Source organism: Gobius niger (assembly GCF_951799975.1).
Source record: "Gobius niger genome assembly, chromosome: 22".
NCBI lineage: Eukaryota > Metazoa > Chordata > Actinopteri > Gobiiformes > Gobiidae > Gobius > Gobius niger.
The window spans coordinates 10,853,898-10,872,048 of record NC_136873.1 but is presented as its reverse complement, the minus strand read 5'-3'; the positions used below and the strand labels follow the sequence as shown (position 1 = coordinate 10,872,048).

Below are 18,151 nucleotides of genomic sequence, written 5' to 3'. Positions count from 1 at the left end.
CCATTGATTTATTTGGAATCTTCTTAAGACCCATTTTCTCTTTTTTTTTCTCACACGGAGCAACGACATCTCCACATCAGTCGCTCCGACAGACTTTAAACTTTCCAGTCTTGGATTTAACGATATTTTGAAGGTTTTTTTCAGAGGGATTTATTAACACATTGAGTGCCAACATGTTCAAATCTCAACTGTTTCCATCTTTCCATGTGAAGCTGCTCGGCCTTTCCGTTTTTGACACTCATTGTGGCATAATCCCTGACCTGATTTATTGAGTTTTGAATTTCAAAAAACAAGGCGAACCTTTCATTTTTTACTGATTTTTCCACAAAAAAAAACAGCTTCAGATCCAAAAACCCCTGTGACAAAGTCACTAAAGTCGACCATCATTTTAAATCCATTTCAATCCATTATTCAGATTTCAACACCGGAAATATGAGATATTTGGGGCATTTTTTGGGATAAAACGTGAAAAAAAATAAAATGAGAAAAAAGTTGCAATGCATTTATCCTCAGATTTATGTCAGAAATGTTCAGCAAAAGTTTCAAATTGACATCAACACATTAACCCCTTAACTCCCACCTGAACCGAGCACATGTTCTCCAGTTTGGCTTTACCCCAATCCAAAAGCTTCTGGAAAAAAGGTGTGAAAATAGCGACAAAACTGAGACTAAAAAATGGATGAAAAAGTGACAAAAAATGTACAAAAAATGTAAAAAAAAAGGACAAAAATTGACAAAAATTTGAGAAAAAAGTGAGAAAAATTTGACGAAAAAGTGACAAAAAATGGACCAAAAATTGAGAAAAAAATTAGAAAAAATTGACAAAAAATTGAGAAAAAATTGACAAAAAAGTGATAAGAATTTGAGAAAAAAATGCGAATAATTTGACAAAAAAGTGACAAAAAATGTACAAAAAATTGACAAAATTTCACAAAAATGTGAGATAAATTTGATGAAAAATGGACAAAAAATGGACCAAAAAAGTTACAAAAAAATTGAAAAAATGGACGAAAAAGTGACAAAAATGTGAGGAAAAATTGGACGAAAAATTTATGAAAAAGTGAAAAAACATCGACAAAAAAGTGATAAGAATTTGACAAAAAAATGCGAATAATTTGATAAAAAAGTGACAAAAAAATTGACAAAAAAAAAACAACGAAAAATTTGACAAAAATGAGGCGACTGCCCAACAAAAAAATCTGATGATGTGAGGAAAAAGATCAATTTAGTTTTGTAGGTCTTACACTGGCCTACAGGATTTGGGTAAAGCCGAACTGGAGAAAACGCTCTCTGTTCAGGCGGGAGTTAAGAGGTTAAAAAAGTTTCCCATTTCTTCTTTATCAGCGGAAAAATCAGCAAAAAATTTGATGTTTTTGAAATGTCAGGAATCAGATCTGTAAAAATCCTCACTGTTCGTCTGTGGAGCGACTAAAGGTCAGAGGTCAAAGCTGAGTCCCTGTGTATGTTCCTCCAGTCTTTAGCCGCCGCCGTCTCCCACACAGGAAATGACCATATTTGGATTACAGAGTCTTTCCATGCTGGAGTCACTTCCTGGATCAATCTCCTCATTAGCAACAAACTTAAATAAACCTGGTGAAGAGAAAAGTCTCCCTCCACAGGCTGTTCAGATCCTTCACGTTTAGAGTCCTGGGTTCGTGGTCCCGTCGGGCTTCCGTAGAGCCGTCGTTATGGAGTGGACAGAGTTCCTCCTCCTCGTCCTCCTCCTCCTCAGAACAGTCCGGTGTGTGGATCAGGGTGGGGGGTTCAGGCCTGGGACAGACACCAGGAGTTGTGGGGGGCCATGGAGCTCGGCGTGAAAGCGTAATCCTCGAACTTGATGTCCACGTGTGCGGAGGGCGGGTCCAGCTGAGACGACGGCTGCGGGACAGACACGGAAAAAAATAAGGTTTTCATTTACAGACGTTTGATACCACCCGCCTAAACCAAATGCACTCTGTCCTCTTTGGCTTTTATATAGGCCTGTGTAACACCTCATTTGAAAGATAAGACCCACAAAACTGAGCTTTTTCCTCGCGTTGTTGCTGTGTTGTGTCACCTTTTATATGTTTTTTTTTCTTTTTTGTCACATTTTTGTTGAATTTTTGTCACATTTTTGTTGATTTTTTGTTGATTTTTTGTTGAATTTTTGTTGAATTTCTGCCACATTTTTGTTGAATTTTTGTCATATTTTTGTAAAAAAAAAAAATATTTTCGTTGAATTTTTGACATTTTTTCGTTGAGTTTTTGTTGAATTTTTGTTGAATTTTTGTCACATTTTTGTTGAATTTTTGTTGAATTTTTGTCACATTTTTGTTGAATTTTTGTCAGTTTTTGGTTGAGTTTTTGTTGATTTTTTGTTGAATTTTTGTCACATTTTTGTTGAATTTTTGTCAGTTTTTGGTTGAGTTTTTGTTGATTTTTTGTTGAATTTTTGTCACATTTTTGTTGAATTTTTGTCAGTTTTTGGTTGAATTTGTGTCCCTTTTTGTTGAATTTTTGTGACATTTTTGTTGAATTTTTGTCAGTTTTTAGTTGAATTTTTGATGATTTTTTGTTGAATTTCTGCCACATTTTTGTTGAATTTTTGTCATATTTTTGTAGATTTCTTTTTATTTTCGTTGAATTTTTGACATTTTTTGGTTGAGTTTTTGTTGAATTTTTGTTGAATTTTTGTTGAATTTTTGTCACATTTTTGTTGAATTTTTGTCAGTTTTTGGTTGAATTTGTGTCACTTTTTGTTGATTTTTTGTATTTTTTTGTTGAGTTTTTGTCACATTTTTGTGGAATTTTAATACAATAATTGGTTACACTCTACATTACGATATTAAGTCCTTAGTACTTACAGTGGTACTCACAATGGTACTTACGGTGGTATTTACACTGGTAATTCCAGGTACTTACGGTGGTATTTACACTGGTTCTTACAGTGGGACTCATGGTGGTAATTACAGTGGTAATTCCAGGTACTTATGGTGGTAATTACACTGGTTCTTACAGTGGGACTCATGGTGGTAATTACAGTGGTAATTCTAGGTACTTATTGCGGTACTTAAAGGATACTATAGTGAGAATTACAAGTTATGTACTTCTAGATACAGCGGTTACTCTTAGTAATGAAGGTTGTACTTCTTGTTTTCCCTAATGCTGATTTATGTTGTTTTATAGTCACACAATCCAACAAGTACCACATTTACTACCTATGAATTGCTGCCACAGATGTATCACTGAAACTACTAGAAACTATCATTTAAAGTATCAAAGTACATAGAAGTATTACCTTCATTCAAGAGTTACCACAGTATCTCTTAGTAATAAGAGATACTGTGGTAACTCTGTGTCTCCGTAACCCTAATTACTAGTGATTATGACTTTTAGTACCACAATAATAACCTAGAATTACCACTGTTAATACTAGTAATTACCACTGTTAGTACCGCTGTAAGTACCATAATAAGTACCAAGAAGTACCACTGTAATTACACTGTAAGTACCACGGACTTGCCGGCCCGTAATGTAAAGTGTTACCAAATAATTTTAAAAATGCCTTTTTTTTTACACATTTCATTCACTAATAAATAGTTTTTATTAAAATTCCTCTGAGCAAATCTTTGTAACTAAAATGTTAGTATGTCACACAATATTATGACAACATGAATTAAATTTTGTCGCTTAAATTGTTGGTCATTTTAATTTGAAAAATTGAAAACCTAAAATGTCAGAAACATTATAATATATTTTCTCATCTTGTTCCTGTCAGTAATCTACAGGCTGAACTTCAAACTGATATCTATACATTTTTATTTCCTATTCCTCTGTAGCGTTTTTGCATTTTTGTCACATTTTGTTTTTTACATTTTTGTCGCATTTTCTTCCAATTTTTTGTCACATTTTTTTGAATTTTTGTCACATTTTTTTCTAATTTTTTGTCACATTTTTTTGAATTTTTGTCACATTTTTTTGAATTTTTGTCACATTTGTTTGAATTTTTGTCACATTTTTTTCTAAATTTTTGTCACATTTTTTTGAATTTTTTGTCACATTTTTTGGAATTTTTGTCACAGTTTTGTTGGTCATTTTAATTTGAAAAATGTCCTATTTTTAAATTGAAAACCTAAAATGTCAGAAACATCATAATACATTTTCTCATCTTCCACAGGCTGAACATCAAACTGATATCTCTACATGATTTATTTCCTGTTCATCTGGAACGTCTCGCCTCAGAGGATCAAAAATGAGGCCAAACGCACCTGGGCCAAGGTGACGGTGTGCCCGGCGTACGGCGAGGCGGCCATGCTGGTCTCGCTCTTGACGGTGGAGGCGTGTTCGGACGCAGACAGAGAGCGCGGCGGGCTGGGCTCGGACGCCGCCGATCCTCCTACAGAAAAACAACATCACGCCTGAGATACGAAGACTTGGGGAAACCAAGACTCAGAGCCGTGGAAGATGTTTTAGTTAGGGGGCGCTGAGGGACAAAACTTACCCCCAAATACTTTTTCTGTTTATAAATCCTATTGATTAACCTCTTAACTCCCGCCTGAACCGAGAGCATTTTCTCCAGTTCAGCTTTACCCAAATCCTGTAGGCCAGTGTGACGCCTCATTTGAAAGACCTACAAAACTAAACTGATCTTTTTCCTCACGTCAGATTTTTTCACTTTTTTTGTTGGGCAGTCGACTCATTTTTGTCAAATTTTCGTGACTTTTTTGTCACTTTTTCGTCAAATTATTCTAATTTTTTGGTCAAATTCTTATCACTTTTTTGTCAAATTTTTCTCAGTTTTTTGTCAAATTTTTGTCAATTTTTTGTAATTTTTTTGTCACTTTTTCGTCAAATTATTCGCATTTTTTTGTCAAATTCTTATCACTTTTTCGTCCATTTTTTGTCACTTTTTCGTCAATGTTTTCTCGCTTTTTTGTCACATTTTCATCCTTGTTTTCGTCTCAGTTTTGTCGCTATTTTCACAGCTTTTTTCCAGAAGCTTTTGGATTGGGGTTAATCTGGAGAAAATGTGCTCGGTTCAGGTGGGAGTTAAGGGGTTGATATTGCCTGCAGTTCACCAAACACACCACCAGGGGGGGCTGCAGCGCCCCCAGGGCACCCTGGGTTCCGCCCTGGGAACCCAAGGTCCCACGGCCTTGCCAAGACTGGAACGAAAACGGCCCTAAAGTTTAGCCACTGTGTGTGTTTCTCCCGTCTTTAGCCTCTGCTGCCTCCCACAAAGGAAATGCCCATATTTGGATTACAGCGTCATCTCGGTCACAGCCTTTCCTGCTACAGTGGAAAAATCAGCAAAAAATGAAATGAGATGTTTTTTAAATGTATTAAAAAACATGTATTTTTTAAAATAAATGTATTTTTGAAACATGACAGGGTTGTCCACTCTCCCCTAAACTCTTCGCCGTTTCCGTCTATCATCGCTCTTCCGTTTTCTACCTGTTTTTTGCACTCATTGTGTTAATATTTAATCCCTAACCTGATTTATTGAGTTTTGAGTTTCAAAAAACAAGGTAAACCTTTCATTTTTACTGATTTTTCCACAAAAAAAACAGCTTGTGAAAAAGTCACTAAAGTCGACCATCATTTTAAATCCATTTCAATCCATTATTCAGATTTCAAAACCGGAAATATGAGAAATTTGGGGCATTTTTTGGGGACAAAACATGAAAAACATAAAATGAGAAAAAAGTTGCAATGCATTTATCCTCAGATTTATGTCAGAAATGTTCAGCAAAAGTTTCAAATTGACGTCGACACATTAAAAAAGCTTCTTTATCAGTGGAAAAATCAGCAAAAAATGAAATGAGATGTTAAATTAAATGTATTTTTAAAATAAGTGTATTTTTGGAACATGACAGGGGTGTCCACAGGGTTGTCCACTCTCCCCTAAACTCTTCGCCGTTTCCGTCTAAGTCCATCATCGCTCTTCCGTTTTCTACCTGGTTTGTTTTCCCGCTCCCTCTCCATAAATATTGAACATTTTTTGGGACTTTTGGGCCAAACAAACTCAGAGTTGCACGGGGAACTTGACAGGGGTGTCCACAGGGTTGTCCACTCTCCCCTAAACTCTTCGCCATTTCCGTCTATCATCACTTTTCCGTTTTCTACCTGTTTTTTGCACTCATTGTGTTATTATTTAATCCCTATCCTGATATATTGAGTTTTGAGTTTCAAAAAACAAGGTAAACCTTTCATTTTTACTGATTTTTCCACAAAAAAAAACAGCTTGTGAAAAAGTCACTAAAGTCGACCATCATTTTAAATCCATTTCAATCCATTATTCAGATTTCAACACCGGAAATATGATAAATTTGGGGCATTTTTTGGGGATAAAACATGAAAAACATAAAATGAGAAAAAAGTTGCAATACATTTATCCTCAGATGTATGTCAGAAATGTTCAGCAAAAGTTTCAAATTGACATCGACACATTAAAAAAGCTTCTTTATCAGTGGAAAAATCAGCAAAAAATGAAATGAGATGTTAAATTAAATGTATTTTTAAAATAAATGTATTTTTGAAACATGACAGGGGTGTCCGCAGGGTTGTCCACTCTCCCCTCAACTCTTCGCCGTTTCCGTCTAAGTCTATTATCGCTCTTCTGTTTTCTACCTGGTTTGTTTTCCCGCTCCCTCTCCATAAATATTGAACATTTTTTGGGGACTTTTGTGCCAAATATACTCAGAGTTGCACGGGGAACTTGACAGGGTGTCCACAGGGTTGTCCACTCTCCCCTAAACTCTTCGCCGTTTCTGTCTAAGTCTATTATCGCTCTTCCGTTTTCTACCTGGTTTGTTTTCCCGCTCCCTCTCCATAAATATTGAAAACAATTTGGGGACTTTTGGGCTAAACAAACTCAGAGTTGCACGGGGAACATGACAGGGGTGTCCGCAGGGTTGTCCACTCTCCCCTAAACTCTTCGCCGTTTCCGTCTAAGTCTATCACCGCTCTTCCGTCTCGTACCTGGTTTGTTTTTGGGCATCTTGGGCTTGCGTTTGCGCGTCTGAATGCTCTCCTTCTTCATGGCCAGAGGACGAGGGACCTGCGGGAGTTCAGAGACACGCGTCAGACCCGGCTCTCGATTCCGGAGTCGGGTTTCGTGAAGGGTCCGTTACCCCGTGCAGCTTCATGTAGAGTCCGCAGGCGTTGCAGACGGGCTCCCCCTCGGCGTTCCTCCTCCACAGCGTGGTGGTGCTCGTGTGGCAGTTGGTGCAGCAGAGTCCGGCCCGACGGGAACCCGACTGCTGCACAGACCACAGATGTTTCTTTATTTGTTTGGTTGTTCGGGAAAAAACATGTTAATGAACACATATAGGGCTGCGTATTACAGTTTTTTTACACCAGTACTTTTGTTACTTTTTCCGATACATAAACATTTTTTTTTCTGCTGGATTTTTGTCTTTTTTCTGCTGGATTTTTGTCATTTTTTCTGCTGGATTTGTGTCTTTTTTTGCTGGATTTTTGTCATTTTTTTCTCCTGGATTTTTGTCATTTTTTTCTCCTGGAATTTTGTCATTTTTTCTGCTGGATTTTTGTCATTTTTTCTGCTGGATTTTTGTCATTTTTTCTGCTGGATTTTTGTCATTTTTTCTGCTGGATTTTTGTCATTTTTTCTGCTGGATTTTTGTCAATTTTTTGCTGGATTTTTGTCATTTTTTCTGCTGGATTTTTGTCATTTTTTCGCCTGGATTTTTGTCAATTTTTTGCTGGATTTTTGTCATTTTTTCTCCTGGATTTTTGTCAATTTTTTGCTGGATTTTTGTCATTTTTTTGCTGGATTTTGGGCATTACAGTTTTTTTATACCAGTACTTTTGTTACTTTTTCCGATACATAAAATTTTTAATAATTCTCGTCTCGAACCAGGAAACAGAACTAATGATGTGTGGATGATCTGCAAAGCTACAATATGGGGTTCATCTCAAATGTCAAGAAATGTGTGAAAAATGGAGGGAAATTGTTGCAAAAAAACGAAAAATGTTTGCAAAAAAAAAAGGAAAGAAAATTGGGCTAAAATTTAGAAAAAAAATGAGGGAAATTGTAGCAAAAGTACAAAAAAAATGCCAAAAAAATAGGAAAAAAAATTGATAACATTTAGAAAAAAAATGGGGGGAAATAAAGGATAATAATATTAATTTAAAACAATCTGAAAAAAAATGTTATTTATTATTATTTATTTTTTTAAATAAAACATTGGGAGAAAATATGGAATATGTTAGAAATGAAAAAGGCAAAAATTAGGAAAAATAATTGGACCAAATTCAGGAACAATGTGCAAAAAATAAATAAATAGCTTTAAAAAATAAATACAAATGAAAAAAAATAGGGAAAATAATGAAAACTGGCACAAAAAAAATAGGAACAAATTCAGGCAAAAATAAGGAAAAGTGTGTATTAATAAAAATAGAAACATTTTGCAAAATTGGTAAACAACTGGGAAAAATGTTCCCCTGAACCAACATCAAAACTGTATTTTTTTTTCTTCTGAACCGGCTTTTTATATTTTCGATGCCAGTAGAACCTAAACATTATTTTTTCTCGATATCGCAGTGTTGTTTAACAGTTCCCAGCCAAACACATGGGATAATTTCCCTCTCAAACACACTCATCCTGGCTATTGTACATGTTTGTTTTGAGGTAGAGGAAACCCACGCAGCCAGAACGTGCAAACACGAGGGGGATTTCAAAATTCAAAAGCAAATTGGACACAATTTGCAGGAACAGGAAACTTTTGAGCAGAAAGACTTTATTCCCCGTTCAGTCCAAACCTGCAGCTGAATGAGTTTAAAACCAGACTTAGAAACCAGACTAAAAAAACGAGGATTCACAGTTGTTTTTGCTTCTTTTCATGATGCAAATAAACCACAGGAGCTCCACAGATTAAGGCAGGTCGAGCTGAAATCAGCAGCTGGATAGTAGGGGGGTCTTTAATTAATGTTTAACTTCTTAACCCCGTCCTGAACCGAGGACATTTTCTCCAGTTCGACTTTAGTGTAACATCTCATTTGAAAGCTAAGACCTGACCTCAGTTATGTCCAAACGAACAGAGTGGCCTAATAAAAGGACCCGGGCTTCCCCTTCAGTGTCCGGCGCGGGACGTGAGGCGGACCGCGGGTGTTTTGGAAGCGTGTGAAGTGGGGGAGGGAGGAGGGGGGGGGAGGGCGGCCATGTTGGAGCGGAGAGCCCCGGCTAAAAGCGGCTCAAGGGCGAGGTCAGCGCTGGACAAATATAAACCGGCCACGGCGAGAGGAGGAGAGAGTGTCCTGGGAACGGAGCGGCTGCGAACGCCCCACACCCACGGCACGAGTCTGAAGGACACGGGCTGAACTGAGGTCCTCAGCCCGGGGCTCGGGACCCGGAACAGGGCAGACACTTGACATAAATGTTACCGAGCGTCACAGTGTTAAAGAGGGGGTGTTCTGCTTTTGTCAGTCCCACAGCACCAGTCTATATCACACTACAATGATGACAAACCTTCTGTTGGTCTGTAAATGCAGTAAATTAGAATAACTGCCTTGTATAAAATGTCTCTCTCAAAATGGCTGTAGTGAATGTCTTGAAATAGGCCTCTGTCTCTTTAACCTTTTAACTCCCGCCTGAACCGAGAGGATCTTTTTCCTCACGTCATCAGATTTTTTTTTCATAATTTTTTTGTTGGGTGTTCATCATTTTTTGTCATTTTTTTGGTCATTTTTTATCACATTTTTTTCATTTTTTCATCATTTTTTTATCACATTTTTTTCATTTTTTCGTCATTTTTTTATCACATTTTTTTCATTTTTTTGTCAATTTTTTGTCATTTTTTAATAAAATTTTTGTTTTGTTTTTTTGCTACATTTTGGTCATTTTTAGTCAAATTTCCGTCATTTTATTGGTCATTTTTCACATTTTTTCATTTTTTTCGTCATTTTTTAATCAAATTTTGGTCATTTTTATTTTCACTTTTTTGTAATTTTTTGTCAAATTTTTATCAGATTTTTGTCATTTTTTGGTGACATTTTTGTGACATTTTTGCCACTTTTTCATAAATTTTTCTTCACTTTTTTGTCACATTTCCATCATTGTTTTCGTCTCACTTTTGTTTGTCTCAGCTTTTTTCCAGAAGCTTTTGGATTGGGGTAAAGCCAAACCGGGGAAAATGTGCTCGGTTCAGGTGGGAGTTAAGGGGTTAAATGTCTCTCTCAAAATGGCTGTAGTGAATGTCTTGAAATAGGCCTCTGTCTCTTTAAGAACCTCTGAGCCTTTAGACACGCCCCCTCCACACGCTGTCTGTGGCATCAGTGGGGAGGGGGTTCTGCTGAGGAGCAGTGGTTGGTTACTCGGCTGGTGACCAAAGCTCGGAGGCGTCTCCAGGAGGTGGGGGCGTTCCTAGGAGGACTCAGGCAAACCTATCCCTAAAATGGCCGCCATCAGAGTTTTTACAGATTACTCAAAAACACGTGAATGTGCGCTGGACATTTGTGTTGGTGGCAAGTGGCTAAAGGCTAGGTTAGCCCGGCTAGCCTGGTTAGCATGTGTCAATCACCCACAGCTCATTGTTGATTAAAGTCTGTAATAAACCACAAACACATGAAGCTCAGTGTGTGATCGTCATAAAGGCTCTGTGTAGTTACGGCTTTATCGACGGTATTAGTGCATCATACTTGTTTTCACAGGTCAGTGCGTGTTAGCCGTTTGCTGCTAAGTGGCTAGCATAGAAATAATTATTACTGGGAGAAAACTGATCGACTATAACCTGTTAAACTTCAAACTCCACAGCCCGGCTCAGTGTGTTTCTGCTGGATTTGTGTCATTTTTTTGCTGGATTTTTCTTATTTTTTCTGCTGGATTTTTGTCTTTTTTATGATGGATTTTTGTTACTTTTTTGCTGGATTTTTGTCATTTTTATGATGGATTTTTGTCATTTTTTTTGCTGGATTTTTGTCACTTTTTTGCTGGATTTTTGTCATTTTTTTGCTTGATTTTTGTCATTTTTTTGCTGGATTTTTGTCTTTTTTTTGCTGGATTTTTGTCATTTTTATGATGGATTTTTGTCACTTTTTGCTGGATTTTTGTCACTTTTTTTTGCTGGATTTTGGTCTTTTTTTTTGCTGGATTTTGGTCATTTTTCTGCTGGATTTTTGTCACTTTTCTAATAGATTTTTGTCATTTTTCTGCTGGATTTTTGTCACTTTTTTGCTGGAATTTTGTCACTTTTTTTGCAGGATTTTTGTCACTTTTTTGTTGGATTTCTGTTATTTTTTTTGCTGGATTTTTGTCATTTTTTTGCTGGATTTTTGTCACTTTTTTGATGGATTTTTGTCACATTTTTTGCTGGATTTTTGTCACTTTTTTGCTGGATTTTTGTCTTTTTTTTGCTGGATTTTTGTTATTTTTCTACTGGATTTTTGTCACTTTTTTGCTGGATTTTTGTCATTTTTCTGCTGGATTTTTGTCATTTTTTTGCTGGATTTTTGTCACTTTTCTACTAGATTTTTGTCATGGGAGTCAAGAGGTTACCCAGGATTACACTGCTGTGGATCTGTACTTCCCTCCAGATACTTTTACTCGACTACATTGGAAAGATACACTTTATACTCATCTCTATTACAGTGAATTTGGCCCAGTCTGTTATTACAGTTCAGGTTTAAAAAAAAAGCCATATCTTTAGATCCAGGTTTTGATGCTGTTGGTCCACACGTTTCCTCCCGTTCGGCTTGACCCGAATCCGAAAGCTCGTACTCACCAGTCGCTTCTGGGGCTTGATGAGCGGCCGGTTGATGCCGTTCATCTTGTGGTAGAGTCCGCAGGCGTTGCAGAGGTAGTGGCCGGTGCCGTCGCGGCGCCACAGGGGGGTGGACACGGAGCCGCAGTTCACGCACTCACGGCCCTCGGTGCTCAGGTCGTCCACCAGATCTGGCAACGCAAGAACACACGGAGATTAAAACCTCTTACAACGAGCCAGAACCAAAGCCATTCTCTGCTCTAGGCCATCGTCGTCACTTTTTATTTTCCTGATGTGTTTATGTCACTTTTTTATTACTTTTTTGCTGCTCTTTTGTCATTTTTTTGCTGGATTTTTGTCATTTTTTTGCTGGATTTTTGTCATTTTTCGGCTGGATTTTTGTCTTTTTTTGTGACATTTTTGTTAAATTTTTGACACTTTTTTGTTGAATTTTTTTCACTTTTTTGTTGAATTTTTTTCACTTTTTTGTTGAATTTTTATTAAATTTGTGTCACTTTTTTGTTGAATTTTTGTTAATTTTTTGTCAATTTTTTGTTGAATTTTTGTCATTTTTTTAAGAATTTTTTTTCACTTTTTTCTGCAAAACAACAAAATGTGACAAAAACTCAACAAATAAGTAACAAACATTCAACAAAAATTAAAGAAAAAAGTGACAAAAATTCAACAAAAAATGACAAAAAATTAAACAAAAATTCAGCAAAAATGGGGGGGGGGGGGCGGAGTTTAACCCGGGAATGTGGCGGAGGTCGCGCGGGCCGTGATGGATGGCCTGACCCGGGATAACGGCCCTCACGTGTCTCTGTACTCACAGCAAAGCGTGACGCAATCGGAATTCATGTCACCGTTTCTGGATAAAGCGCGTCACGGCTGCGCAGTACGTGCCTGCGGGGGTGGGATGGGGGGGGGGGGGGGGGGGGGGGGGATTACGGATCTTCTAACAGGACACTGGACAGAAACGCTCGTGACGTTTGGGCCTGGACTCGCATGGAATCGCTGAGTCAGAGCCGAGGCCTGATGCGTTTACGCGTCGGCTGGACTTTGGAGTTTGTCCGGTGCGCACGAGGCACCGGATCGACACTTCCATCGATGGGTTTGAAACCAAAGTCTGTTTTTTCTGGTGAAGCGCGGCCTGTGATCCTCCGACACGAGAAAACTGCCCTGAGATGTTCCAAAAGAGCCTCGCGAGGGGACTGGGCACGCTCTTTACGCACCGTCTTTACGCACGCGTCAAGTCATGGTTAATAAGGCATTGTAGATAAAACTGGCTCTGAAGAAAAAGACTGAGCAGGGTTTGTGCTTTAGTGAGACATGGGCGACGTTTATTTCTTTGACTTTTTCATGTATATTTAAAGGGGAGGTGTCGGGGATCCGAACACACTGGATAAACTTTCAATTATTTCACTGACTCAACGTTTCTCCGCACATTTGGATGGAGGATTGTAATTTAAGGGCCATTTTCTCACATCTCCACCTCAGCTCTCACAGGCTTCACACCTTCCAGATTCATTGAGAAAAAACCCAGGCACTTCAAGCAAATACTTAAACAGCCTTTCATTATTTAGATGGCTCTGATTTGTAGAGTTTTCAAAAATCAAGGCATAATTTAAGTTTTTTTTACTGATTTTTCCACAAAAGAAAAACGCTTATTTTAAGGCGAGACACTGCAGGTGAACAGGAAAAAAATGTATATTTACAGATATCAATGTGAAGCTTTTTCTGTCGATCACTGGCATAAATGTGAGAAAAAAATACATGTTTTCTGTCATTTTATCTTTTCATATAAGAACAAGGTGTTTTATGCCTAAAAATGCCCCAAATTTCCCATCTTTTCGCCGACGAAATCTGAATAATGGACAGAGCTACATTCACATTTATGGTTTCATTTTATTGATAAATGAGTTGCCAAGATTTTCTCACAGGGGATTTTGGATTTCTTGTTTAGTTTTAAAATAAGCTGTTTTTTAGTGTAAAAATTTGTAAAAATGTAATTCTCGCCTTATTTTTTGACATTCAAAACTCAATAAATGGGGCTTCAGGGATTAAATAATAAAAAATCCCTCTGAAAAAAACTTCCACATATTGTTCAGTCCGAGGCTGGAAAATGTGAAGTCTTTAGGTCCGACTGACGTGGACATAGTGTCGCCACAATGACAGAAACATGTGTTTGGAGAAAAAGGCCCTTGAAATTGCGTTCTCCCATATAAGTCTATGGGGGAACATTGAATCAGCGCAATATTTAAACATGTTATTGTGAAGATTAGGCATATTTTCTGTTTCCGGGTGAAAGTTTATATGTTCAGAGACAGATTTGGCCCAAAACCTGAAAACTGAAAAAAGTGAGTTTTGCCTGTAGTGTCTCCGCTTAAAAGAGAAAAAAGTCTTTATAACGAAAATATCAGGAAATCAAACCGTCCGTTAAACCTGCTCCGTTTTTCAGATGGAAATGATGAGTTTAAAAACAAACATAAACACAGGTTCCTTCATGTTTCTGTGAGTCTCTGCAGAAGTTTCAAACTTTAAAATCACACTTAAATGAAAAATATGTCCTGCGTTTGCGCTGTAAAAACCCTCGTTTGTGCTGTTTCCGTGTTTGAGATATTGATGGTTGTTTTTTTGCGCGCAGTGCGTGTTGCCGCGCGCCTCTGACACGTGCGCGCGCCTCGAGGCTCTAAAGTGTGTAATAGTTTAAAAACCGAACCGGCACAAACAGCCCCGACGTAGAGGAGGCGGCGACGCCATTTTTACCCGTTTTAGAACTTTATGACGAGCACGTGACCTCAGATCTGACCAATCCTCTTCATGGTGAATTCTGTTACTTGCCCTCTGGTTCGAGGCTTAGGGCTCCATTAGTGGGGAAAAACAGATACAAATATTCCTTCATACCTGTAGCCATCTCCACTCTAAACGCTGAGTATAAAAGGAGAAAAACAGGCACCAAATTCAGTGTGAGGGGAAAAAAAAAGTTGTTCGTATTCTCTTGTTCTGTTGTAAGGTTTTGCACTTCGGCATCTTGTTTGAACTGGTCAATGAATGCATTTTTACTGTCCTTGTCTGTTTTTATGTATCTATTTTTATGTATCTTGTGCTGCAAAACTAATTGCCCTATCGGGGACATGAAATAAAGTGAAGTGAAGTGAAGTGAATAAAACAATCATTAATATCTGAAAAACGGTGACAGCACAAACGAAGACTTTACAGCACAAAACAGCACAGACGACTGACAGATGTGTCATTTAAATGTGAGTGTGATGGGGGGGCAGGTTCACTCTGATTATCCTGAACGTAAGACGTGACGTCCTGACGCGGGACGGAGACTCACCCAGGCTGGAGCGCCTCTGCAGCCCCAGGACGCCGCTGTCGAAGTGCCCCTGCGCCCAGGACGAGCCCGCCACGTCCGGGCTCATGTACGCGTACGGGGCCGAGTACGCGCCCCCCCGCACCAGCGCGCTCCCGTACTGCTCCACGGGCGCGCCCTGGTAGGCCGCCGCGTCCCGGCCCGGGCTGTGGGAGTAGGAGAAGCCGCCGTCCGCCGGCGCCTGGGCCCAGTGCGTCTGCGGGGCCTCGCAGGGCGCGTGGAGGTACGGCAGCGCGGGCAGCATGGCGGCGGGCACGCGGGCCGTGGGCACGTACACCGGGGAGCTGGCCGCCGCGTGCACGTAGCTGCCCGTGTCGTGCGCGTACGGGGACTGGTTCGAGGACAAAGTCAGGCCCTGGTACATGGTGCGTCCTCAGAGGGAGCTGCGCGTCAGAACCTGAGGAGAGACAATAATAATAATAATAATAATAATCATAATAATCATAATAATCATAATAATCATAATAAAATAAAATAAAATAAAATAAAATAAAATAAAATAAAATAAAATAAAATAAAATAAAATAAAATAAAATAAAATAAAATAAAATAAAATAAAATAAAATAAAATAAAATAAAATAAAAAGTCTGACACATTTAACCCACTTTAACGGAGCGCATTTTCTCCAGTTCGGCTTTACCCCAATCCTGAAGCTTCTCGCCTGGGACTGAAAACCAGCCCTGGACTCTGACCAGCCCGGCCCAAGTTAGCGTAATCGTGACACTTCCACAAATACATGTTTTAAACTCTTACCGCCCGCCTAAACCAAATGCATTCTGTCCTCTTTTGTTTGTGTGACACCTCATTTGAAAGCTAAGACCCACAAAACTGACAGTTTTCCTCGTGTTGTTGCTGTGCTGTGTCACCTTTTGTATGTTTTTTTTTTGTCACTTTTTGTTGAATTTTTGTCACATTTTTGCTGAATTTTTGTTGAATTTTTGTCACATTTTGTCACTTTTTGTTGAATTTTTGTCACATTTTTGTCACATTTTTGTCACATTTTTGTTGAATTTTTGTCACATTTTTGTCACATTTTTGTTGAATTTTTGCTGAATTTTTGTCACATTTTTGTCACATTTTTGTTGAATTTTTGTCACATTTTTGTCACATTTTTGCTGAATTTTTGTCACATTTTTGTTGAATTTTTGTCACATTTTTGTTGAATTTTTGTTGAATTTTTGTTGAATTTTTGTTGAATTTTTGTCACATTTTTGTCACATTTTTGTCACTTTTTGGTTGAATTTTTGTCACATTTTTGTTGAATTTTTGTCACATTTTTGTTGAATTTTTGTCACAATTTAGTTGAATTTTAGTCACTTTTTGTTGAATTTTTGTCACATTTTTGTTGAATTTCTGTCACATTTTTGTCACAATTTTGTTGAATTTTTAATTATTTTTTCTATCACTTCTCGCTATTTTGACGCTTTTCTTTATAGCTTTTAGATTTGGGTAAAGCTCGGTTGAGCCAGTGGCCCTTCTCTGCTCTTCCAGAATGGACGTATGGCCGGTCCGCCCCTGTGTCCGCGCGGGGCTTTTCCCTCGCGCTGCGTCCGCGCTGTCCTCACGTTTCCCCCACGTTCTTTTCCATCTCACTTCGACCCGTTTCTTGTTGCTTTTTTCACGGCGTTTTCGAGTTTCTTTTTTTCTTTATTTAACCTGGACAGTGCACATTAATGAACATCTGTAGCTACAGTGTAAATGTGCCGGATCATAAACATCAGTCTCTATAGACACAGATACATTTACACAATTACAGGAGGCCGGATTAAAATATAACGTTTTCCTGCTCTTTTGTGGCCTTTTACTGTCGCGTTTTCCTCCTGGTTTCCTTCTTGTTTTTGTCGCTTTTTTTCCCCCCAAGAAGTTTTTTTTAGATTTGGGCAAAGCCGAACTGGAGAAAACTGTGCCCTGTTCAGGTTAAGAGGTTAAAACATTCTGCGTGACAAAACCGAACATAATGAACGTCGTGCGTAAAAATGACAGTCCGGGCCGCTGTCGATCAGGAGCCACGTGACGCGAGATCCCAAACAAAAAACCGTTTAAACTTCCTAAACTTTAAATGTAAAAAATGAAATATTCCCGGATCAGAAGTGTCCCGTGATCCCCCTGAAGCAAAGCCCCACGCGCCCCGCAGAGAGGGGAAAAGAGGGGGAAAGATCCTGTGCCAAACGCGGCGCAAAAGTCCGCTCGTGTTCCTCTGTCGTGCCACCGCTGGGTTTGAATGACACGGTCCAGATGTGTCCCATAATCCACCGCTTTGTCTTTCTAATCATAGCGGAAACTTAATCAAACAAAGCGACAGAGAGAGAGAGAGGGGGGGAGAGAGAGTTCTGTCTATCAATATCACATAAAGCTGCGATAATGAGGGAAGGCCCACAGTTTCTCTCCCGTTTCTCCCGTATCTCACCAGATAACGGCGGCCCCGGTGATAAACCTCCCCGGGCCGCGGCGCAGAGGAGGAGGAGGAGGAGAAGAGGGAGCCACGGGAGCCGCGAGAGCGCACGGCAGCGCGCGGAACCGCTCCAATTGGAAACCCGGCCCGTGCGTAAAAGCCCGAAGGCGGTGCGTAAAAGCCCGAAGCGGTGCGTAAAAGTCTGGAGGATCCTCAGGTAAAAAAGCTCCCGTTGTCGTTGTCGCTGATAATCCGCTGATATGCTCGCGCGCACGGGCCAACCTGAGGATTTGTACGGGGCAGGGCCACGTGACGCAGCTCGCGGAGGAGAGGGGAGGCCCGCGCGGAGGGGACGGAGACGGAGGGCGGCGCTTCGCTGCTCCGGCTTTTACCTCTTTTCACCGCTTACCCCCCGCTTTGACCGAGCGCATTTTCTCCGGGTCAGTTTTACCCAAATCTAAAAGCGCCTCGACTGGAGCTCCTATACATTTGAAAGCTAAGACCGAGACAAGCTGGTGTTGACGGATCTTTTTTCCTCGCGTCGTTGCCGTCACTTTTTCGTCGCGCTTTTTTTCCAAGACGCTTTCAGATTTGGATAAAGGAGAACATGTTTGGGGGTTAAGACGTCATTTTGAGCTCATAATCTGATTACAGGACGATATGTTTATTTGTCGCCATTTTAG

At 39.3% G+C, this 18,151-nt stretch overlaps 1 protein-coding gene across 1 annotated transcript; it reads right to left on the bottom strand.

Moving 5' to 3' along the window:
• Positions 1-1,764: 1,764 nt before the first annotated feature.
• On the bottom strand, positions 1,765-15,439 carry gata5 (GATA binding protein 5; the record flags this gene model as incomplete). The annotated part of the gene is made up of 6 exons (XM_079581328.1): positions 1,765-1,878; positions 4,248-4,375; positions 6,961-7,039; positions 7,113-7,241; positions 11,721-11,890; positions 15,040-15,439. The coding sequence occupies 6 exons, from the start codon at positions 15,437-15,439 to the stop codon at positions 1,765-1,767; spliced, it is 1,020 nt and encodes a 339-aa protein (XP_079437454.1).
• Positions 15,440-18,151: the final 2,712 nt, after the last annotated feature.